Source organism: Aquarana catesbeiana, linkage group LG09, assembly GCF_042186555.1.
Source record: "Aquarana catesbeiana isolate 2022-GZ linkage group LG09, ASM4218655v1, whole genome shotgun sequence".
Classification (NCBI taxonomy): Eukaryota; Metazoa; Chordata; class Amphibia; order Anura; family Ranidae; genus Aquarana; species Aquarana catesbeiana.
Window position 1 is genome coordinate 268936674 of NC_133332.1, and position 23699 is coordinate 268960372.

At 50.3% G+C, this 23699-nt stretch overlaps 1 protein-coding gene across 3 annotated transcripts in view; it reads right to left on the reverse strand.

Moving 5' to 3' along the window:
- IDH3G (isocitrate dehydrogenase (NAD(+)) 3 non-catalytic subunit gamma) overlaps positions 1–23699 on the reverse strand; it is a 224709-nt gene that overhangs the window by 100673 nt on the left and 100337 nt on the right. For all 3 annotated transcript variants that reach the window (XM_073600338.1, XM_073600339.1, XM_073600337.1), the window contains 2 exons: positions 9043–9176; positions 8855–8957 (listed from right to left, as the gene is read on the reverse strand). In XM_073600338.1, coding sequence (XP_073456439.1) covers positions 8855–8957; positions 9043–9176 — 237 coding nt within the window. The remainder of the gene's footprint in view (positions 1–8854; positions 8958–9042; positions 9177–23699) is intronic.

Consider the following 23699-nt stretch of genomic DNA (forward strand, 5'->3'; position numbering starts at 1 on the left):
ACTGGGGTCACCCAGATAAACTATTTTCTCCTCCTAAGAGGTTTTCTATGGTTTATCCAGTGGAGGAAAAGTTCTCTAAGAAATGGGGGGTGCCAGCAATAGATGTGGCTATTTCTTGTATGAATAAAAGCCTGACCTGTCCTGTGGACAGTGCTCAGGGGTTCAAAGATCCAACTGATAAGAAGCTGGAAACTTTATTTAAAGCCTCCTTTTCTATGGCTGGTGCTGTGGTCCAGCCTACGGTCGCAGCAGTTGGCAGGTGCCAGTTCCTCAAGGAACAAATGAAGCAGGTGCTTAACCTCCTCTCCACTGAGGAGGTCAAGGTTTATGCAGACCTTCCTAAAGCCTTGTGTTTTGCGGTTGATGCCATTATGGATTCTGTTCAGCAAGCATCCTGCTTTACTCTCCTGCTGGTACACATGCGCAGGGCCCTTTGGCTTAAGCATTGGCCAGCTGAGGCTTCATGCAAAAAATATTTGACTGGGTTCCCATTTAATGGGGAACGCCTGTTTGGGGATGAGCTACAAATATATACAGAAGATTACCGGGTAAGACCACGTTAGTGGTTAAAAAGAAGAATAAACATCCCTCATTTAGAAGTTCTCTTTCCCCAGCCCCTGGAGCCTCGAGCTCCAGGCAGTGGCGATGGCCTCCCCAGTCCAATACTAGGGGAAAGGTCCAAGCCCAAGGTCAAAATAAGTCTTGGGGTCCAAGTTCTGTTAAACAGAAGCCTCCCTATGAAGAGGCGCCCCTGCTCGGCCGAGTGGGGGGAAGGCTGCTGCAGTTTGCAGGCGCCTGGCGGGAAGAGATTCAGGACAAATGGGTAGTCTCCACGGTGTCTATTGGCTACAAGCTGGAGTTCTGGGAGCTTCTCGTTTCCTAAGGTCAAGAGTCTCCAGAGATCCAGAAAAGGGGAGGTCCTTGTTTCTGGCCTTAGAACGTCTATTATCCCAAGGGGTAATTATAGAAGTGACCCCAGAAGAGCAGGGCTCAGGGTTCTACTCAAACCTCTTTACGGTTCCAAAACTGAATGGAGATGTCAGACCTATTCTAGATCTAAAAGACCTGAATCAGTTCCTAGACATTCATTCTTTCTGCACGGAGTCAATCCGCTCAGTAGTTTCCACCCTTCAGGGGGGAGAATTCCTGGCATCAATAGACAAAGATGCCTATTTACATGTGCCAATATTTCTGGCGCACCAAGGACTTCTAAGGTTAGTGGTGGATCAGCGCCACTTCCAATTCGTGGCCCTACCTTTCGGTCTTGCTACTGCTCGAGTGTTCACGAAAATTCTAGCCCCACCCCTGGCAAAACTAAGGGCTCGCGGCATAACAGTGACAGCTTATCTGGATGATTTGCTACTCGTAGAACAGTCTGTAGCACGCTTAGACCGCAATCTGCTCAGCACAGTAGAGTACTTAGAGTACCTACTCTGGGTCTTCAATCTAGAGAAATCTTCATTACAGCCCCTAAAAAGGCTGAAGTATTTGGGCATGGTCATAGACACAGTCCAAAGCAGAGTATTTTTACCCGGGTCAAAAGCCAAAGCCATAAAGGATTTGGTCCGGGTAGTTATAGCAAGGAAAAATCCCTCCATTAGTCTATGTATGAGACTGTTAGGGAAAATGGTGGCCTCTTTCGAGGCTGTTCCTTACGCCCAGTTTCACTCAAGGTCTTTACAGAGCAGCATCCTCTCTGCCTGGAACAAAAGAGTTCAAGCCTCGGATCTTCCAATGTGCCTATCTCCATGGGTACGCCACAGCCTCAATTGGTGGTTACTGACCAAGAATCTACTGAAGGGAAAATCCTTTGTTCCAGTTACTTGGAAATTCGTAACCACAGATGCCAGACTAATAGGCTGGGGAGCAGTTCTGGAAGAAGATTCCACCCAGGGAAGATGGTCCAGAACCGAAAGGCTCTTGCCCATCAACATTCTGGAAATTCAGGCAATTCGCCTAGCCCTTAGGGTCTGGACTTACAGGTTGTAGGGTTGTTCTGTTTGGATACAGTGCGACAATGCTACGGCAGTGGCCTATAGCAATCACCAAGGGGGCACCAGGAGTCTGGATGGCCAAAAAGAGGTGAATCACGTTTTTTTCTTGGGCAGAGAGGCATGTTCCTTGCCTCTCTGCGGTCTTCATTCCAGGGGTAGAAAATTGTCAGGTGGATTTCCTAAGCTGCCAGCAGCTATGTCCAGGAGAATGGTCTCTACACCTCAACATATTTCAGGCCATATGTCGAAGATGGGGTACCCCGGATGTAGACCTGTTGGCTTCCAGGTTCAACAAAACACTGGACAGCTTTGTGTCAAGAACAAAGGATCCGCTAGCACAAGGGTCAGATGCCTCAACGATTCCATGGGATCAGTACTCTCTGATCTATGCGTTCCCTCCAGTTCCGCTTCTCCCGCGATTCCTTCGGAGGGTCAAAAGGGAAGGAAAGCCAGTAATTCCGGTGGCCCCAGCTTGGCCCAGACGACCGTGGTATGCGGAGATCGTAAAAATGGCAGAAGGAAGACCTTGGGTTCTTCCGCTGCGCCCAGATCTACTCTCACAGGATCCAATATTCCATTCTGCCTTACGAATTCTGAATTTGACTGTTTGGCATTTGAGACCCACACTCTGAAGGGTCTTGGCCTCTAGGGGCCAGTCCTGTCCACTCTAGTTAATGCTAGGAAGCTGGCCTCCAGGCTTATCTTCTACAGAATCTGGAAGGCATATAATTCCTGGTGTGAATCCAGAGGGTGGCATCCTAGAAAGTATGCCATTAGCAGGATTCTTGCCTTTCTTCAATTAGGCGTAGAGATGAAGCTGGCCTTGAGCACTAGCAGGGGCCAGATCTCGGCCTTGTCGATATTCTTTCAAAGACCGCTTGCCTCTCATTCCCTGGTCCGGACCTTTGTTCAGGGGGCACTATGCTTGAAGCCTCCTGTGTGCCCATGGGATTTGAATTTGGTTTTGTCTGTTTTACAGGAACAACCTTTTGAACTGTTGCACCATGCTTTAGTTCTTTTGACAAAGAAATTGTTTTTTCTGGTAGCCATATCCTCGGCTAGAAGGGTATCGGAGTTAGCAGCTCTTTCTTGTAAAGAGCCATATTTGATTATTCATAAAGACAGGGTGGCGTTGCGTCCTCACCCGACTTTTCTGCCTAAAGTAGTTTCAGGATTCCATCTGAATGGTGTTGTGGTCCTACCGTCCTTTTTTCCAGATCTGCAGTCCACGGGGAAGTTGTTACATTCTTTAGATGTTGTAAGAGCAGTCAGAATCTATCTGCAGGCAATGGCTCAGATACGAAAAACTGATTGTCTATTTATTCTGCCAGAAGGCCCCAAAAAGGGCTAGGCAGCGTCAAAATCCACTATCTTTAGATGGATTTGACAGGTTATTGTTCAGGCTTATGGTGTAAAGAAGATTCCTCCTTTTCAGGTTAAAGCGCACTCAACTAGCGCAGTTAGTGCTTCATGGGCAGTGCATCACCAGGCCTCCATGGCTCAGATCTGCAAGGCTGCAACTTGGTCTTTAGTCCATACATTCACTAGATTCTATCAGGTGGATGTAAGAGGTCATGAGGATGCCGCTTTCAGGCACAGTGTGCGGCAGGCGGCAGTGGCGGTCCATGTTTCTGATCTGTGTCTCCCTCCCCTCAAATTTGGGCATTGCTCTGGGACATCCCACTAATTAATAAAGGATCTGTGTCCCATGATGTATGAACAAGAAAATAGGATTTTTTAAAAACAGCTTACCTTTCTTGGGAATACATCACGGGACACAGAGCTCCTGCCCCTCTTCGGGATTATACGTTGGGACACTTATTGCTTTGCTACAAAACCGAGGTGCTCTCCATATGGGAGAGGTTATACAGGGGAGGAATTTGCCTTGTAATTAGGGTTGCCAGTGTCGAATCACCTGATGGTGACTATCTAACCCACTAAGTAATTAACAAAAGCTCTGTGTCCCGTGATGTATTCCCAAGAAAAGGATTTTACAGGTAAGCGGTTTTAAAAAGACCTATATAAAAAAACCCAGTGGTGATTAAATACCAGCAAAAAGACAGCTGTATTTGTGTGAAAAAATTATAAAAATGTTGTTGGGGTACAGTGTAGCATGACTGAGTTATTGTTATAGTGTAAGAGAACTGAAAGCTAAAAATTGGTCTGGGTGGGAGTAAAAGTGCTCTGCATTGAAGTGGTTAAGATTTTACAGTGGTTTACACACAACACTGCATAGCCAAGGTGGTCACACAAGTACTCACTGGACACAGCTTTTTATGTCAGCTATCAGTTTTTTGGGAATTGAATGAGCATTACTGCAGAAATGTGGATCTGCATTTGCTTTTCCATTCCTGTAAGCTGCCCAAACACCTCTAGCTCCTGTTTCCAGTCCACGGATATGTTGGATATCACTACAAATATATTATAGTACCACTGCCCCCTCCAATGCATAATCTCATGCTCAATCAGATTTAGCATTCAGATTGTTTTATGAAAATAATTTTAAAGTTAACCTGTCATTAAATAGCCATTTAAAACTCTTAGTGATTGTAAACATTCATTTTTTGTTTTTTTTAAAACAAAAATGCCATACTTACGGTAGCTGTTCTGTGTAATGGTTTTGTAGAGCAGTCTGGATCCTCCTCTTATTGGGTCCCCAATCAGTGCTCCTGGCTCCTCCTCCTGCTGAGTACCCCCACAGCATGCAGCTTGCTATGGGGGCACTTGTGCGTGCTGGCATTCGAGCCATCTCTGTGTCCATAGACACACAGAGCATGGCTCAGCCAAAGAGGAGGAAGAGACCCCAGGAAGCCTCAGCTTTCTTGCATATTGCCCGATTTAGCTCAGGCTCAAGTAAAAGGGGAGTGGAGAGGGAGCTGCATACTGAAGGTTTTTTGCCTTAATGCAGAGAATGCATTAAGATAAAAGACTTTCAGGCTTTAGAGCCACTTTATGTAAACTCCTGTAATATCAAGCATCGCATTATAGTCAAACTCTACTAAAAATATAAATATAAGCTATTTGCCACAACATTGTGTTTTCTTTAGCGGTTAGGGGGCAGCACAAGCATTCTTTTTATCATTCTTCCTAGGTTCTGTGGGCAGGAAGTTGGAAGTGGGGTTTCATGGTTTGAATGAGAGGAGCATCGCCACTGCTCGATATGAATGTGCAGTGGCTTTTGTGACAAGTCTTCTGCCAGAAACTGCTGTCAATCAAGCTGGTGGGGATGTGTGAACCAGGCTGACTAAGAGACCTATAGAATAAGCTATGCCATTGCATCTGTGAAGCTTCCATTTTGGGTCAAGGGTGCAAACTGACCATGGCAGCACAAATCTGCCTCTGTGCTTGGCGTGGTCAGGAAGCTAAAGGAAGACAAAAAAGACTAGAAGCATCATCGAGTGTTGACTACGGACATACGGACATAATATGAATATAGGTAACGTACTATGATTAGTAGGGACAAAGGAAGGCAGTAACAGACTTTATTATTAAGGTTACGTACGCTAAGGTTTTTCAGCTCCTTGAACAACAGTTTGGACCTGCCAATAACATTCTATTGCCCACACTAGAAAAATGAAATCCATATGGTTGCTACGGGTGATCAGTTTAACTAACTTAACAGTCTCAAATTTACATAGGTAAGGTTGAATAAAGACACTGGTCCATCCAGTTAAAAGTGTGTGTGTGTCTACCATTTCCCATATCCCTGTATATTGCCAAGATGCCCATCCAACAGTTTTTTTAAAATGACACTCCCCCAACTGACACCAACTGTGGAAGGGCATTCCACATCCTTACTGATGTAACAGTAAAGAACCCCTTACATATGTAGCACCCTCTACCTTAGGTAGGTGCTAGTGTAGGTTTTTGTGTAAGCTGCCAGCGCAGGTAAATTTGAACAGGTCTATGCTGTGAGCTAGGCCTGTTTGTTTTGATCAGAGGGCAGGGGATTGGTTTAGTATAGCAGTAGGTGACTGACACGTACTTCAGCTCTTGGGCACCTCCTCTGTTTCTAGGGAGAATGTTCTGGAAAAGGGGCAGGGCAGAGAGCTGGAGTGACATGGGGTACATGTGAGGAGCTCTGACCAATCCCCAAATAGGATTGGCACGGGGCAGGCCTCCTACATATACCCATGGTCAGCCTGCTGGGGGAGCTGTCGGATGGGTGAACTGGATGATGGAGTGTTAGACTGTCATGTCTGAGGGAACCCCCTTTCTGGGGGGGGGGGGGATGTACTTCAGGCGGGGAGCACGGGAGCTGGGAGGGAGCCTTCCCTTACAGGGCCATGGAGAAGTGTCCTGGAACAGGAGTTGGAGGAGACAGTTGGTCCGCTCGTTGGGAGTGAAGTCATTCAGGAAGGATCCAGGGCAAGTGTCGGTGAGTGGAAAGCATAGTGGAAAGCTCTGGAAGAGGCATGCCAGGGGAGCTGGATGTAGAGCCAGAGGGAGGGACTGTGGGAGTTTGTGTCAAATCGAGGCAGCCATGAGGGAGGGCAGGATTTTCAAGTTGGACTTGCTGGGATCAGTAGTCCAACAAGTACATTTATTCTTCTCAAGTAAATCGGTTGCTACCACAAAGGGCAACTACAGGCCCCGGCCTACAAAGAGCCATCAAGTAAAGACACTGGGACTTATTCAGAGTGAGGCCTAGTCATGTTCTGATGGTGTGACAGGATTACTAAAATCGGACAGTAAAAGTAGTGTGCTGAAAGAAGGGTTCTGAGGTAAAAGTCTGTCAAGTTTAGGGTCAGCCATCTTGTTCTTCTGAGAAGTGTGACGCAGTTACTTTTATCCTACAAAGTACAATTTATCCTATGGGCATTCCATGCCCCTTTTCCCCAACCAAGTTCAATCCCCTAATAAAAACAAAAACCAAGCAAAACACTGTTCATTGACTGAGAAATGTGTCTAATGGAGGTCTGGGAGCAGGGTGAAATGTGTGGATGCTGTAACACATAGCAACCCCGCAGAGCCATCTCTACATTTGGAGGTCCCACTGAGACCCACCTTCATGGTTAACCTGCAGGCCGTTGCCCCTAGAAACACAGAAAGGGGAGAATGGGAGACTTTGCTTGCTCTGTCACCCAGAGGATTCAACTATGGGAAAAGACCGTTTGCCTGAAAATCAGATTTTACAATTGCCGTTGCCAATACCAACCATTTGCGATTGTTAGTGTTACTGCCCCCCCCCCACTACCCAGTTACTGCAATCAGTTCTGGGGTGGACACTTGTAATTAACCTGCAACTCAGTGACTGTAAAACATGTGCCGTTACCCGTGACAACCATGGCGGGCGATCGCGCCTATGGATTACAAATATGTCCAGCGCTCTGTATGGCGCGGACATTACCCACTGCATTGCAGATTTTCTGAACTTTTCTATTAATTCCAGCTTGACAACAGTAAAGGGAGAGTGAGAATGTTGCCTGCTACCCTTGGTGATGGAACGCAACCTGGGGTGCCTTCGGGCGGGACTTTTCTAAGCTCGTCCTATACAGAGAGACATTAGAGATTGACTTTATTGTTGCCAAGGGCAAAACTGCTTCCTGCATTGAATGGCCACATGTATTCTTTAGCGACCTTAGGTTAAATAGTTTCCCTCCAATGCTCCAAGAGTCACCATTCAAACATTTGTATATTGCGTTCATGTCCCTTCTTCAAAACCTTCTCCAGAGAGAATCCCTGGAATTCATAAAGACTGGTGCAGATAGATTTTGTAAAAGTGTCTCACGTGCATTGTAAAAGTGGCACAGAGTACCTAAAATACAAGTGCCTGTCTAGAATTTGTACTTGAATTTGGCACACGCTGTGCCACTTTTAGAACGCAAGTGAGATACCTCAGCAAAATTTGTCTGCACCAGGGGCTCTCTCTGTACACAAAAAGAGTTAAATAGATCCACTTTCGTAAGATATGATCTATCTGTATTTTACTTTGAATTTGATGCAGGCATTGCACCACAAATGTAGCAAACGTAGCACATTTTAAAACTACCTGAATTTAGCAGACAAGTCGCTTGCAGAACCAAAAGTGTCACAAATGTATTATGAATTTGGTGCAACAGAGTAACAAGAGGGATTAATGTAAAAATCATTGTGCAGCAGCTTATTGAATTCCCTCCCAGTAAGTTGAATGTTTGTAGTCGTTCCTAATCATAAAGGTCCTCCGGCTCCCTTATTAGCTTTGCTGCCCTTCTCTGGATTCTCTCCAGGTCCAGCACATCCTTCCTGAGGACTGATGACAAGAATCGGATGGTATACTCAAGATGCGTATGAGCCAAAGTTTTGTAATGTGGTAGAATTATAGTCTTATCGCTTGAGTAGAAACCATTTTTAATGCATGGTAATAGTCTGCTAACCTTGGTTGCTGCAACTTGGCATTGCATGATATTGCTGAGCCTGTCATCTACTACCACACCCAAATCTTTTTCCCATCTGTGATTTCCCAAAAGGGTCTCTTCCTAGCAAGAAACTTGCATTCATATTTTTAGCCCCCAAGTACGTTACTTTACATTTTTCAATAGTAAACATCATTTGTCATGTACTGTAGTTGGCCGACCTTTAATTTTATGAAGGCCTTCTTGTAAAGTTGCTATATCCTGTTGTGAAGTTATTACCCTGCTTAGCTTTGTATTATTAGCAAGCACTGAGACCGAATCATTTATAGGAGCCTCAATATTATTTATGAACAAGGTAAAAAGAATTGGTCTCAGGACAGAGCCTTGGGGTACCGCACTTTAAACTCCAGAGCATTCTAAAGATACACTATTACCACCCTCTGGATGCATACTCCTGTAACCAGTTTTCTATCCAGGTAACATACATAAATCAGAACCAGTGAATGAACAGATGAGCCCATGTACCTGCATTGTGGTATTGTCCACAATCATGCTCTCAAAAGTGATGTCTGGGTAGGCAGAAGCCACCTCCTTGCAGCATTGAAGAAAAAGGCCATCTCCCAGCTTCCTGTGAAAAAAAAAAAAAAAAAGAAGAACTTGATAAGAGATCCTGAAAACCTACATATCATCTTGCTGTTATATCTGTATCATACATGATGTTGGCCTTGTGCACAGCTGTGATCTTCTTTCTTCCTTTTTCTCTGGCCAGTTTGAAGGCATATTCTGCGATACGTAGTGAATTTACTCGGGTGATGATCTTCAGACTTTCCACAACTCCAGACACACTCTGCACAAAATAAAACAAAAATGCATTTGAATTTATTGCACAAGTGTTTTGTACCTAAAACATTAACGTTGTGGTAAAATCTATATATTCTATAATCTTAGGTCACATCAGATATATGCCGATGTGTGCACCAAAAAGGGAATTCTTGGAATTTTGGTACTTCTCAGACATATTTCTAATATCGAATTACAGACTACCCCCCTCGCATCATAGCTCTTCAAGCAACACTTTCTGAAGCAAAAACTTTATCATTCCTTTTCACTGTTCTCCCAGTTTTCAATGCCACTCAAACAGTTTCTCTGGAACACAGAGCACCACGTTAGGATCCAAAGGTGACATGGGAGGTTAAATAGGTGGATTATTATAAGCAACTCTAAAGAAAAGTCTTAAAGGGTAACTTTTTTGTAAAAAAAAAAAAACAAACAAAAAAAACAAAACACAATTCTGTCTGGGTGATGCATGTACATTGCTTAGTATAGCCGCTAGCAGTAATCACTGTGTTCTCCCAGCAGTGACAGCTCACTGCGCCAAACCCACCCCCTACCTCGAGAAAACAATGGCTCCACGGGAGGGATTCAGTGTCACAGATACAGTCAGTGTTGATGGGGGAATCAAACGATTTTCTTTCCTGCAAGCCTGGTACACACAGGCCAAATATCAGCCGGATCAACAGAAACTGCCTGACATTCAGCCGTGTGTACCTCAGCCTGTCTAAACAGAAACCCGCCAAAGAGGCATGCTGAAAAACCAGCATTCAATCAGCACTGGCAGCCTATGGTTTCAAGCACTGACCTGTGTTCTGTCAGAACAAAATAGCTCAGTGGTGAGATCTCTGTACTAATGTTGCATAGTTAGAACAGCAAGCTCATCCCGAGCGCCTCAGGTTTTTTTTGTTCAGCCCACTGGGTAAAAAAAAAAAAAAAAAAACTTAAATTGCTTACCAGGCTCAATGCAGGGTATACATGCATAGTGCTTTTTTGTTCAACCTTTTTGTTCAACCAAAGGTTATTCACACAAGCGATGTGGATACAGTGATCTCCCCCACTGCACTATTGCATTCTGACAATGTGAACTTCCCCTTTCAGAATACACAGATCAGAGCTACAGCCAAAGGCTTCATGTACTGATCAAATGATGCTGGTTTTCCAGCAGGACCTTTCGACAGAAGCCAGTAGCTGAACAGACAGCAGTACACGTACCGAAATTCAGCTGGTTCCTGATGAAGCGGCCAAAGTTTGGTATGTGTATACTATGGGTAGGCAACCCCCGGCACGCAAAGCCTCTTTTGCCGGCACTCGACCCATCAGCAGAGCAGCGCAGGGAAGTGTCAGTGAGACACTAATGCATTCCAATTTCAGAATTCCCCATGCCGCACTTGCACTGAGGGGAAGGCACTGTGCCCCCACACATTGTAAAAGATGGGAAACATGGTTTCGTTCTCTAACTTGGCTGTAGCTGGGATTGTCAGCTTTTGTGATGGGGAAGAGATTGGGTGCAGTTCTGCAAGGGGGGGCAGTCCCTGTTTCCAGGAGGAGGACGACTGTCTTGGCCACTGCTAAAGCCAATCCACAGTCCTGCTAGCCCCATCCACCATCTGGAGAAAGATGACTCGCTTGGTTGCCACTACCCATCGCAGAAAGAAGGGATTTCACTGTGATTAAGAAAACCACAATCAGATGACAGTTTGTGGAATTACTGTTGAGCTTCTGGGAACTTTGTTGAAATTATTCCTGAACCTTTGCATCACTTACTACTGAATCCCTGCACTCCATGTCCCTTTAAGCCACAGTCAGTATTCAACGCAATGAAAATCACATCCAACCACTTTTTCTCAGAGGCGGGGTCCCAATGTATGATCCTGCACACGGGCCTACTGCTTTCAGAAAATGCCCCTGACCTGAGCTCATTATTGCACATCCATTCCATATGCTGGTATGTGACATCACATACAAGCACGTGGGCTGGATGAAAGAGGTGGATCAGCAGGATGAGTGTGCCAGGACAGGTAGATGTGTCTCATCTCTGCTTCCTTTCACCACTCTGCATATCATAGAGAAGAAGGTACAGCTGTGGGGAAAATGAGCAAGAGGGTACAGCGGTGGGAAAAATGAGCAAGAGGGTACAGCAGTGGGGAAAATGAGCAAGAGGGTACAGCAGTGGGGAAAATGAGCAAGAGGGTACAGCGGTGGGGAAAAGGAGCAAGAGGGTACAGCAGTGGGGAAAAGGAGCAGGAGAGGTTCAGCAGTGGGGCAGATGTGCAGGGGGGTTCAGCAGTGGGGCAGATGTGCAGGGGGGTTCAGCAGTGGGGCAGATGTGCAGGGGGGTTCAGCAGTGGGGCAGATGTGCAGGGGGGTTCAGCAGTGGGGCAGATGTGCAGGGGGGTTCAGCAGTGGGGCAGATGTGCAGGGGGGTTCAGCAGTGGGGCAGATGTGCAGGGGGGTTCAGCAGTGGGGCAGATGTGCAGGGGGGTTCAGCAGTGGGGCAGATGTGCAGGGGGGTTCAGCAGTGGGGCAGATGTGCAGGGGGGTTCAGCAGTGGGGCAGATGTGCAGGGGGGTTCAGCAGTGGGGCAGATGTGCAGGGGGGTTCAGCAGTGGGGCAGATGTGCAGGGGGGTTCAGCAGTGGGGCAGATGTGCAGGGGGGTTCAGCAGTGGGGCAGATGTGCAGGGGGGTTCAGCAGTGGGGCAGATGTGCAGGGGGGTTCAGCAGTGGGGCAGATGTGCAGGGGGGTTCAGCAGTGGGGCAGATGTGCAGGGGGGTTCAGCAGTGGGGCAGATGTGCAGGGGGGTTCAGCAGTGGGGCAGATGTGCAGGGGGGTTCAGCAGTGGGGCAGATGTGCAGGGGGGTTCAGCAGTGGGGCAGATGTGCAGGGGGGTTCAGCAGTGGGGCAGATGTGCAGGGGGGTTCAGCAGTGGGGCAGATGTGCAGGGGGGTTCAGCAGTGGGGCAGATGTGCAGGGGGGTTCAGCAGTGGGGCAGATGTGCAGGGGGGTTCAGCAGTGGGGCAGATGTGCAGGGGGGTTCTGCAGTGGGGCAGATGTGCAGGGGGGTTCTGCAGTGGGGCAGATGTGCAGGGGGGTTCTGCAGTGGGGCAGATGTGCAGGGGGGTTCTGCAGTGGGGCAGATGTGCAGGGGGGTTCTGCAGTGGGGCAGATGTGCAGGGGGGTTCAGCAGTGGGGCAGATGTGCAGGGGGGTTCAGCAGTGGGGCAGATGTGCAGGGGGATTCAGCAGTGGGGCAGATGTGCAGGGAGGGGGGTTCAGCAGTGGGGCAGATGTGCAGGGGGGTTCAGCAGTGGGGCAGATGTGCAGGGGGGTTCAGCAGTGGGGCAGATGCGCAGGGGGTTCAGCAGTGGGGCAGATGTGCAGGGGGGTTCAGCAGTGGGGCAGATGTGCAGGGGGGTTCAGCAGTGGGGCAGATGTGCAGGGGGGTTCAGCAGTGGGGCAGATGTGCAGGGGGGTTCAGCAGTGGGGCAGGTGTGCAGGGGGGTTCAGCAGTGGGGCAGGTGTGCAGGGGGGTTCTGCAGTGGGACAGGAGAGAAGGGGGGTTCAGTGTTGGCCCAGATGAGCAGGGGGGTTCAGTGTTGGCCCAGATGAGCAGGGGGGTTCAGTGTTGGCCCAGATGAGCAGGGGGGTTCAGTGTTGGCCCAGATGAGCAGAGGGGTTCAGTGTTGGCCTAGATGAGCAGGGGGGTTCAGTGTTGGCCCAGATGAGCAGGGGGGTTCAGTGTTGGCCCAGATGAGCAGGGGGGTTCAGTGTTGGCCCAGATGAGCAGGGGGGTTCAGTGTTGGCCCAGATGAGCAGGGGGGTTCAGTGTTGGCCCAGATGAGCAGGGGGGTTCAGTGTTGGCCCAGATGAGCAGGGGGGTTCAGTGTTGGCCCAGATGAGCAGGGAAAATGAGCAAGAGGGTACAGCGGTGGGGAAAATGAGCAAGAGGGTACAGCGGTGGGGAAAAGGAGCAGGAGAGGTTCAGCAGTGGGGCAGATGTGCAGGGGGGTTCAGCAGTGGGGCAGATGTGCAGGGGGGTTCAGCAGTGGGGCAGATGTGCAGGGGGGTTCAGCAGTGGGGCAGATGTGCAGGGGGGTTCAGCAGTGGGGCAGATGTGCAGGGGGGTTCAGCAGTGGGGCAGATGTGCAGGGGGGTTCAGCAGTGGGGCAGATGTGCAGGGGGGTTCAGCAGTGGGGCAGATGTGCAGGGGGGTTCAGCAGTGGGGCAGATGTGCAGGGGGGTTCAGCAGTGGGGCAGATGTGCAGGGGGGTTCAGCAGTGGGGCAGATGTGCAGGGGGGTTCAGCAGTGGGGCAGATGTGCAGGGGGGTTCAGCAGTGGGGCAGATGTGCAGGGGGGTTCAGCAGTGGGGCAGATGTGCAGGGGGGTTCAGCAGTGGGGCAGATGTGCAGGGGGGTTCAGCAGTGGGGCAGATGTGCAGGGGGGTTCAGCAGTGGGGCAGATGTGCAGGGGGGTTCAGCAGTGGGGCAGATGTGCAGGGGGGTTCAGCAGTGGGGCAGATGTGCAGGGGGGTTCAGCAGTGGGGCAGATGTGCAGGGGGGGTTCAGCAGTGGGGCAGATGTGCAGGGGGGGTTCAGCAGTGGGGCAGATGTGCAGGGGGGTTCAGCAGTGGGGCAGATGTGCAGGGGGGTTCAGCAGTGGGGCAGATGTGCAGGGGGGTTCAGCAGTGGGGCAGATGTGCAGGGGGGTTCAGCAGTGGGGCAGATGTGCAGGGGGGTTCTGCAGTGGGGCAGATGTGCAGGGGGGTTCTGCAGTGGGGCAGATGTGCAGGGGGGTTCTGCAGTGGGGCAGATGTGCAGGGGGGTTCTGCAGTGGGGCAGATGTGCAGGGGGGTTCTGCAGTGGGGCAGATGTGCAGGGGGGTTCTGCAGTGGGGCAGATGTGCAGGGGGTTCAGCAGTGGGGCAGATGTGCAGGGAGGGGGGTTCAGCAGTGGGGCAGATGTGCAGGGAGGGGGGTTCAGCAGTGGGGCAGATGTGCAGGGAGGGGGGTTCAGCAGTGGGGCAGATGTGCAGGGAGGGGGGTTCAGCAGTGGGGCAGATGTGCAGGGGGTTCAGCAGTGGGGCAGATGTGCAGGGGGGGTTCAGCAGTGGGGCAGATGTGCAGGGGGGTTCAGCAGTGGGGCAGATGTGCAGGGGGGTTCAGCAGTGGGGCAGATGTGCAGGGGGGTTCAGCAGTGGGGCAGATGTGCAGGGGGGTTCAGCAGTGGGGCAGATGTGCAGGGGGGTTCTGCAGTGGGGCAGATGTGCAGGGGGGTTCTGCAGTGGGGCAGATGTGCAGGGGGGTTCTGCAGTGGGGCAGATGTGCAGGGGGGTTCTGCAGTGGGGCAGATGTGCAGGGGGGTTCTGCAGTGGGGCAGATGTGCAGGGGGGTTCTGCAGTGGGGCAGATGTGCAGGGGGTTCAGCAGTGGGGCAGATGTGCAGGGAGGGGGGTTCAGCAGTGGGGCAGATGTGCAGGGAGGGGGGTTCAGCAGTGGGGCAGATGTGCAGGGGGTTCAGCAGTGGGGCAGATGTGCAGGGGGGTTCAGCAGTGGGGCAGGTGTGCAGGGGGGTTCAGCAGTGGGACAGGAGAGAAGGGGGGGTTCAGTGTTGGCCCAGATGAGCAGGGGGGTTCAGTGTTGGCCCAGATGAGCAGGGGGGTTCAGTGTTGGCCCAGATGAGCAGGGGGGTTCAGTGTTGGCCCAGATGAGCAGGGGGGTTCAGTGTTGGCCCAGATGAGCAGGGGGGTTCAGTGTTGGCCCAGATGAGCAGGGGGGTTCAGTGTTGGCCCAGATGAGCAGGGGGGTTCAGTGTTGGCCCAGATGAGCAGGGGGGTTCAGTGTTGGCCCAGATGAGCAGGGAGGTTCAGTGTTGGCCCAGATGAGCAGGGAGGTTCAGTGTTGGCCCAGATGAGCAGGGGGGTTCAGTGTTGGCCCAGATGAGCAGGGGGGTTCAGTGTTGGCCCAGATGAGCAGGGAAAATGAGCAAGAGGGTACAGCGGTGGGGAAAATGAGCAAGAGGGTACAGCGGTGGGGAAAATGAGCAAGAGGGTACAGCGGTGGGGAAAAGGAGCAGGAGAGGTTCAGCAGTGGGGCAGATGTGCAGGGGGGTTCAGCAGTGGGGCAGATGTGCAGGGGGGTTCAGCAGTGGGGCAGATGTGCAGGGGGGTTCAACAGTGGGGCAGATGTGCAGGGGGGTTCAGCAGTGGGGCAGATGTGCAGGGGGGTTCAGCAGTGGGGCAAATGTGCAGGGGGGTTCAGCAGTGGGGCAGATGTGCAGGGGGGTTCAGCAGTGGGGCAGATGTGCAGGGGGGTTCAGCAGTGGGGCAGATGTGCAGGGGGGTTCAGCAGTGGGGCAGATGTGCAGGGGGGTTCAGCAGTGGGGCAGATGTGCAGGGGGGTTCAGCAGTGGGGCAGATGTGCAGGGGGGTTCAGCAGTGGGGCAGATGTGCAGGGGGGTTCAGCAGTGGGGCAGATGTGCAGGGGGGTTCAGCAGTGGGGCAGATGTGCAGGGGGGTTCAGCAGTGGGGCAGATGTGCAGGGGGGTTCAGCAGTGGGGCAGATGTGCAGGGGGGTTCAGCAGTGGGGCAGATGTGCAGGGGGGTTCAGCAGTGGGGCAGATGTGCAGGGGGGTTCAGCAGTGGGGCAGATGTGCAGGGGGGTTCTGCAGTGGGGCAGATGTGCAGGGGGGTTCTGCAGTGGGGCAGATGTGCAGGGGGGTTCTGCAGTGGGGCAGATGTGCAGGGGGGTTCTGCAGTGGGGCAGATGTGCAGGGGGGTTCTGCAGTGGGGCAGATGTGCAGGGGGGTTCAGCAGTGGGGCAGATGTGCAGGGAGGGGGGTTCAGCAGTGGGGCAGATGTGCAGGGAGGGGGGTTCAGCAGTGGGGCAGATGTGCAGGGAGGGGGGTTCAGCAGTGGGGCAGATGTGCAGGGAGGGGGGTTCAGCAGTGGGGCAGATGTGCAGGGGGGGTTCAGCAGTGGGGCAGATGTGCAGGGGGGGTTCAGCAGTGGGGCAGATGTGCAGGGGGGTTCAGCAGTGGGGCAGATGTGCAGGGGGGTTCAGCAGTGGGGCAGATGTGCAGGGGGGTTCAGCAGTGGGGCAGATGTGCAGGGGGGTTCAGCAGTGGGGCAGATGTGCAGGGGGGTTCTGCAGTGGGGCAGATGTGCAGGGGGGTTCTGCAGTGGGGCAGATGTGCAGGGGGGTTCTGCAGTGGGGCAGATGTGCAGGGGGGTTCTGCAGTGGGGCAGATGTGCAGGGGGTTCTGCAGTGGGGCAGATGTGCAGGGGGTTCAGCAGTGGGGCAGATGTGCAGGGGGTTCAGCAGTGGGGCAGATGTGCAGGGAGGGGGGTTCAGCAGTGGGGCAGATGTGCAGGGAGGGGGGTTCAGCAGTGGGGCAGATGTGCAGGGAGGGGGGTTCAGCAGTGGGGCAGATGTGCAGGGAGGGGGGTTCAGCAGTGGGGCAGATGTGCAGGGGGTTCAGCAGTGGGGCAGGTGTGCAGGGGGGTTCAGCAGTGGGACAGGAGAGAAGGGGGGGTTCAGTGTTGGCCCAGATGAGCAGGGGGGTTCAGTGTTGGCCCAGATGAGCAGGGGGGTTCAGTGTTGGCCCAGATGAGCAGGGGGGTTCAGTGTTGGCCCAGATGAGCAGGGGGGTTCAGTGTTGGCCCAGATGAGCAGGGGGGTTCAGTGTTGGCCCAGATGAGCAGGGGGGTTCAGTGTTGGCCCAGATGAGCAGGGGGGTTCAGTGTTGGCCCAGATGAGCAGGGGGGTTCAGTGTTGGCCCAGATGAGCAGGGGAGTTCAGTGTTGGCCCAGATGAGCAGGGAGGTGCAGTGTTGGCCCAGATGAGCAGGGGGGTTCAGTGTTGGCCCAGATGAGCAGGGGGGTTCAGTGTTGGCCCAGATGAGCAGGGGGGTTCAGTGTTGGCCCAGATGAGCAGGGGGGTTCAGTGTTGGCCCAGATGAGCAGGGGGGTTCAGTGTTGGCCCAGATGAGCAGGGGGGTTCAGTGTTGGCCCAGATGAGCAGGGGGGTTCAGCGTTGGCCCAGATGAGCAGGGGGGTTCAGCGTTGGCCCAGATGAGCAGGGGGGTTCAGCGTTGGCCCAGATGAGCAGGGGGGTTCAGCGTTGGCCCAGATGAGCAGGGGGGTTCAGCGTTGGCCCAGATGAGCAGGGGGGTTCAGCGTTGGGGCAGAAAAGCAAGGGGGTAGAGCAGTAGGGGCAGATGTGAAAGGAGGTGTATTAGTGGGGCAGGAGAGCAGGGGGTTACAGTGGTGGGGCAGGAGAGCAGGGGGAACAGTGGTGGGGCAGGAGAGCAGGGGGAACAGAGGTGGGGCAGGAGAGCAGGGGGAACAGAGGTGGGGCAGGAGAGCAGGGGGAACAGAGGTGGGGCAGGAGAGCAGGGGGAACAGAGGTGGGGCAGGAGAGCAGGGGGAACAGAGGTGGGGCAGGAGAGCAGGGGGAACAGAGGTGGGGCAGGAGAGCAGGGGGAACAGAGGTGGGGCAGGAGAGCAGGGGGAACAGAGGTGGGGCAGGAGAGCAGGGGGAACAGAGGTGGGGCAGGAGAGCAGGGGGAACAGAGGTGGGGCAGGAGAACAGGGGGAACAGAGGTAGGGTAGGAGAACAGGGGGAACAGAGGTAGGGCAGGAGAGCAGGGGGGTACAGAAGTGAGACAGATGTGCAGGAGGTACATTGGTGGGGCAGATGAGAAAGCGGGTTACAGTGGTGCGGCAGATGAGCAGATGGGTTCAGTGTTAGGACAGATGAGAAGGTGATTCAGTGAGACAGAAGAGCAGGGGATACGGCGGTGGAGCAGATGTGCAGGGAGGTACAGTGATGGGGCAGATGTGAAAAGGGGTAAATTAATGGGGCAGATGAGCAGAGGGTTACAGTGGTGGGACAGAAGCGCAAGGGGGTACAGTGGTGGGACAGAAGAGCAGGAGATACAGTGGTGGGAGGAATGAGAAGGGGGTTCAGTGTTGGGGCAGAGGAGAAAGGAGGTAGATTGGTGGGACAGGTGAGCAGGGGGTTACAGCGGTGGGGCAGAGGAGCAGGGGGTACAGAAATGGGGCAGATGTGTAGAGGGGTGCAGAGGAGAAAGGAGGTACATTGGTGGAACACATGAGCAGGGGGTTACAGTGGTGGGAAAGAAGAACAGGGGGAACAGAGGTGGGACAGATGTGCAGGAGGATTAGTCGTGGGGCAGATGAGAAAGGGGGTTACAGTGGTGGGGCAGATGAGCAGATAAGTTTAGTGCTAGTACAGATGAGAAGATGGTTCAGTGGTGGAGCAGATGTGCATGGAGGTACAGTGGTGGAACAGAAGAGTAGGGGGTTACAGTGGTGGAACAGAAGAGCAAGGTGGTACAGTGGTGGGGCAGATGTACAGGGGGTTACAGTGGTGGGGCAGATGTGCAGGGTAGCACAATGGTGGGGCAGATGTGCAGGGGTTTACAGTGGTGGGGCAGATGTGCAGGGGTTTACAGTGGTGGGGCAGATGTGCAGGGGACAGTGGACATTTTTTCAAAAACATTTTTCGGCACACTGTGCTTAAAAGGTTGGCTACCCCTGGTGTATACCCAGCTTAAGTGCAGTATGAGAAGGCTTTAATGGTAAGCTTAAAACACAATTTGCCATGCACATGACTGAAGAAAACTGTAATAAATCCAATCCTTAGAAACCTTCACCCTGATCTACTTCAGACACTCCAGAATGCAGTGCTGTGATTGTGTGAAAGATGCAGGTGCTTCAAGGCAAAGATTGCCAGATAAGACAGAGCAGTGTAGACTCAGGGAAGCCTCAGGAATGACCTCTCACCGAGAGAAAGTTAGTAGGCGTGGCTACACTTTTCGAAGGTCCTCCTTTCTCCAGCCTGCCCGTGGACATTATTAGACATGTTTATAAGGTGGGGAGTCAGAGCAGCTAAAACCACCCAACTAACAGCTCTGCTAGCACTGCAAGGGGAGGGGACGTGGAGTGAGCCAGAGCAGCTGAAAGACATCCTAGAAACAACAGCTCTGCTAGCACTAGCTGACTACAAGGACCAGCCAGACCACTTTTTTCAAAACGGACAGCTCAAAAATCGCTGAGAAAAGCAGCAGCCAGTAGACTACAAGGACTACCAACCAGAACACATGCTTTAAATGAACTGAGCAAACTTATAAACTGAGAGCATATAGAGTAATTGTCTTCCAGATTTTGGCAACATAATTAATCATAAAATGAGATACAGTACATATATTAAATAAGAACTGAATTGTATTAAAAACGTGGAAGGGGGAAAAAACCCCACAAATACTTCATTACTTCATGAACACCTACAAGCCGACCTCAATGCACTGTTTCATTGGGCAACTGTGTGGCAAATGAGGTTTAACCACTTCCCGCTCGCCGTCAAATAACAGTGGAGCGGTGCGGCTCTCGTTCCGGGACGACATCATGACAGCGCCCGGTTTAGCCGCGATCACGGGCGCATAGTGTTCCTGGGACACGGTGCGACCCCGATCTCAGCAAAGAGCCACGGTCGTGGCTCTTTACCCATGTTATCGGCTGTGTCCAATCACAGCCGATTGCATGTAAACAAGGAAGTGCTGTTTATCGGCTTTTCCTCTCTCACACTGGGTGCAAGGTGAGGAGAGCTGATAAGTGGCATCTCCTCATAAAAAAAACGTGTAAAGGTAATCAGGGCACTGATCATCAGTGCCTTGATTACAATGCAGCCCCAACAGTGCCCATCACTGACACCCATCTGTGTCCATCAGTGACACCTGTCTATGCCCAGTTATGCCTGCCCAGTGCCAACTATCATTGCCCATAAGTGCCATCTATCAGTGCCCATCAGTGTAGGAGAAAAATAACTTATTTAACCACTTCCCGCCTGGCCTATAGCAGAATGACGGCCGGGCAGTGGTTCTGTTATCCTATCTGGGCGTCATGTGCTGTCCAGCAGGATAACATGCACACTGCATCTCCGATCGTGGTATGGCGCCTCTGACGGAGGCTCATTACCACGTGATCAGCTGTGACCAATCACAGCTGATCATCACAAGAACCTGGAAGTACCGGTAAACAGCATTCCTCGGCTCGCGCTGACAGGGAGAGCCGATCGGCGGCTCTCCCTGTCGGGGGGGGGGTTCTGTGCTGATAATCAGCACAGCCCCATCAGATGTGCCACCACAGCTGACAATACGTGCCCATCAGCTGCCAGTCAGTGCCCCATCAGAAACGGATGTTCATGCCCATATCAGTGACAATCAATGCACACCAGTGCCAATCAGTGCCCAGCAGTAACACCTGTCAGTACCTCATCATCAGTGCTGTCCATCAGTGCCACCTGTCAGTGGCAATCAGTACCGCCTATCAAAGCTGCCTGTCAGTGCCCATCAAAGCCGCCTGTCAATGCCCATCATAGGTGCATATCAGTGCCAACTCATCAGTGCCCGTCAGTGAAGGAGAAAACAAAATGTTATAACCGAAAAAAAGAAAAACATTTTTTTTTCAAAAACGTCAGTTTTTTAGTTTGTTTAGTAGAATATAAAAACCCAGTGGTGATCAAATACCACCAAAAGAAAGCTCTATTTGTGGGAAGAAAATTATAAACATTTAGTTTGGATGCAGCATTGCATGACACCACAATTGTCATTCAAAGTGCGACAGCACTGAAAGCTGAAAATTGTCCTGGGCAGGAAGGGGCGCAAGTGCACGCTATTTGAAGTGGTTAAAAAAAAAAAAAAGAAGAAAAACTTTTATTTACAATTTTTGGTCTTTTTTCGTTTTGTTTTTTTTTTTTTTTTAGAAAAAGCTTAAAAACCCAGCGGTGATTAAATACCAGCAAACGAAAGCTCTATTTGTGTGAAAGCTCTATTTGTGTGAAGAGGATAAATTAATTTGGGTACAGAGTTGCATAACCGCCCAATTGCGACCGCACTGAAAGCTGGAAATTGTCCTGGGGGTGAAAGTGCACTGTATTGAAGTAGTTAATGTTGATAAATGTAAAGTTATGCACATGGGGGTTAAAAACATGCATGCATCATACATACTAGGAGAGTCAATAGTGGAGAAGGATCTGGGGGTTCTGGTAGATCATAAGCTTAATAAAAGCATGCAATGCCAAGCTGCGGTTTCCAAAGCGAGCAAAATCCTTTCTTGTATTAGGGAGGACCGGACTGGACAGACAAACAGACAGACAGACAGACAGACAGACAGAGAGAGAGAGAGACCATTTTACTGAGAGAGAGAGAGACCATTTTACTTCTCTGGAGAAGAGGAGATTAAGGGGGATATGATCAACATGTACAGTTGTGCTCATACGTTTACATACCCTGGCAGAATTGATTTCATGGCCATTTAGTGTATGGCAACAGAAACTACCCAAATAACCCTGATCAAAAGTTTACATACCCTGGTGATTTTGGCCTGATAACATGCACACAAGTTGACACAAACGGGTTTGAATGGCTATTAAAGGTAACCGTCCTAACCTGTGATCTGTTTGCTTGTAATTAGTGTGTGTGTGTGTGTGTGTGTGTGTGTGTGTATAAAAGGTCACTAAGTTTCTGGACTCTTGACAGACCCTTGCAGCTTTCATCCAGTGCTGCACTGACATTTCTGGATTCTGAGTCATGGGGAAAGCAAGAGAATTGTCAAAGGATCTACGGGAAAAGGTAGTTCAACTGTATAAAAACAGGAAAGGGATATAAAAAGATATCCAAGGAATTGAGAATGCCAATCAGCAGTGTTCAAACTCTAATCAAGAAGTGGAAAATGAGGGGTTCCATTGAAATCAAACCACGGTCAGGTAGACCAACTGAAATTTCAGCCACAACTGCCAGGAAAATTGTTCGGATGCAAAGAAAAACCCACAAATAACTTTGGTGAAATACAGGACTCTCTGAAAACATGTGGTGTTGTTTCAAGATGCACAATAAGGAGACACTTGAAGCACTATGGGCTACATGGTCAAGTCGCCAGAAGAAAGTCATTACTATGTAAATACCACAAAGTATCCTGCTTACAATACGCCAAACAGCACAGAGACAAGCCTCGAACCTTCTGTCACAAAATCATTTGGAGTGATGAGACCAAAATTTTGCTTTTTGGCCACAACCATAAATGCTACATTTGGAGAGGAGTCAACAAGGCCTGTGATGAAAGGTACATCATTCCTACTGTGAAACACAGAGGTGGATTGCTGATGTTTTGGGGATGTGTGAGCTACAAAAGGAACAGGAAATTTGGTCAAAATTGATGGCAAGATGAATGCAGCATGTTATCTAAAAATACTGGAGGAACATTTCCATTCATCAGCCAGGAAGCTGCACATGGGACGTACTTGGACATTCCAACATGACAATGATCCAAAACACAAGTCGACCTGTCGATGGCTACAGCAGAATAAAGTAAAGGTTCTGCAGTGGTCATCTCAGTCTCCTGACCTCAATATCATTGAGCCACTCTAGGGAGATGTCAAATGTGCAGTTCATGCAAGACAGCCCAAGAATTTACAGGAACTGGAGGCTTTTTGCCAAGAGGAAAGGGCAGCTTTACCATCTGAGAAGATAAAGAACCTCATCCACAAATACCACAAAAGACTTCAAGCTGTCATTGATGTTAAAGGGGGAAATATATGGTATTAAGAACTGGAATATGTAAACTTTTGATCAGGGTCATTTGGGTAGTTTCTGTTGCCATTATGATTTAAAAAGAGTAAAACACAGTTGACTGATAATAAATGGCTTCAGCCAAACACTAACCATGAGTGGAAGAAAAGTTTTTTGTTATCATTCATATTTTCTGAAAAATGGCCAAGAAATCATAAATTCTGCCAGGGTATGTAAACTTATGAGCACAACTGTATATATACATATGTGGTTCATATACTGAACTTGGTGGTGAGTTATTCACTTTAAGGTCATCACAGAGGATAAGGGGGCACTCTGTACATCTGGGAGGAAAAAAGAGATTTCATCTCCAAATACGGAAAGGTTTCTTAACAGTAAGAGCTGTGAAAATATGGAAAAGACTCCCTCAAGAGCTGGTTCTGGCCATCTCAGATTGTTTTAAGAAAGGCCTGGATTACTTCCTAAATGTACATAACATAACTGGATACTAGCATTTATAGGTAAAGTTGATCCAGGGAACATCCGATTCCCTCTTGGGGGATCAGAAAAGATTTTTTTCCCCTGCTGGAGCAAAATGAATCATCCTTTATTGTTTTGTTTTTTTGCCATTCTCTGGATCACCTGTGGGTATAGGATTGTATATATAGGAGTGATTGTGAGTATCACTCCTATATATACATAGGGGATATTTACATTCCCTGAGATAACAATAAAAATGATTTAAAAAAAAAAAAGAAAGGAACAGTTTAAAAATAAGATAAAAAGAAAAAGAAAAAAAGCTCCCGTGTCCCCCCCTACTCTCGCGCAAAGGCGAACGTAAGCCTCGGTCTGGCGTCAAATGTAAACAGCAATTGCACCATGCATGTGAGGTATCACCGCAAATGTCAGATCGAGGGCAGTAATTTTAGCAGTAGACCTCCTTCTGTAAATC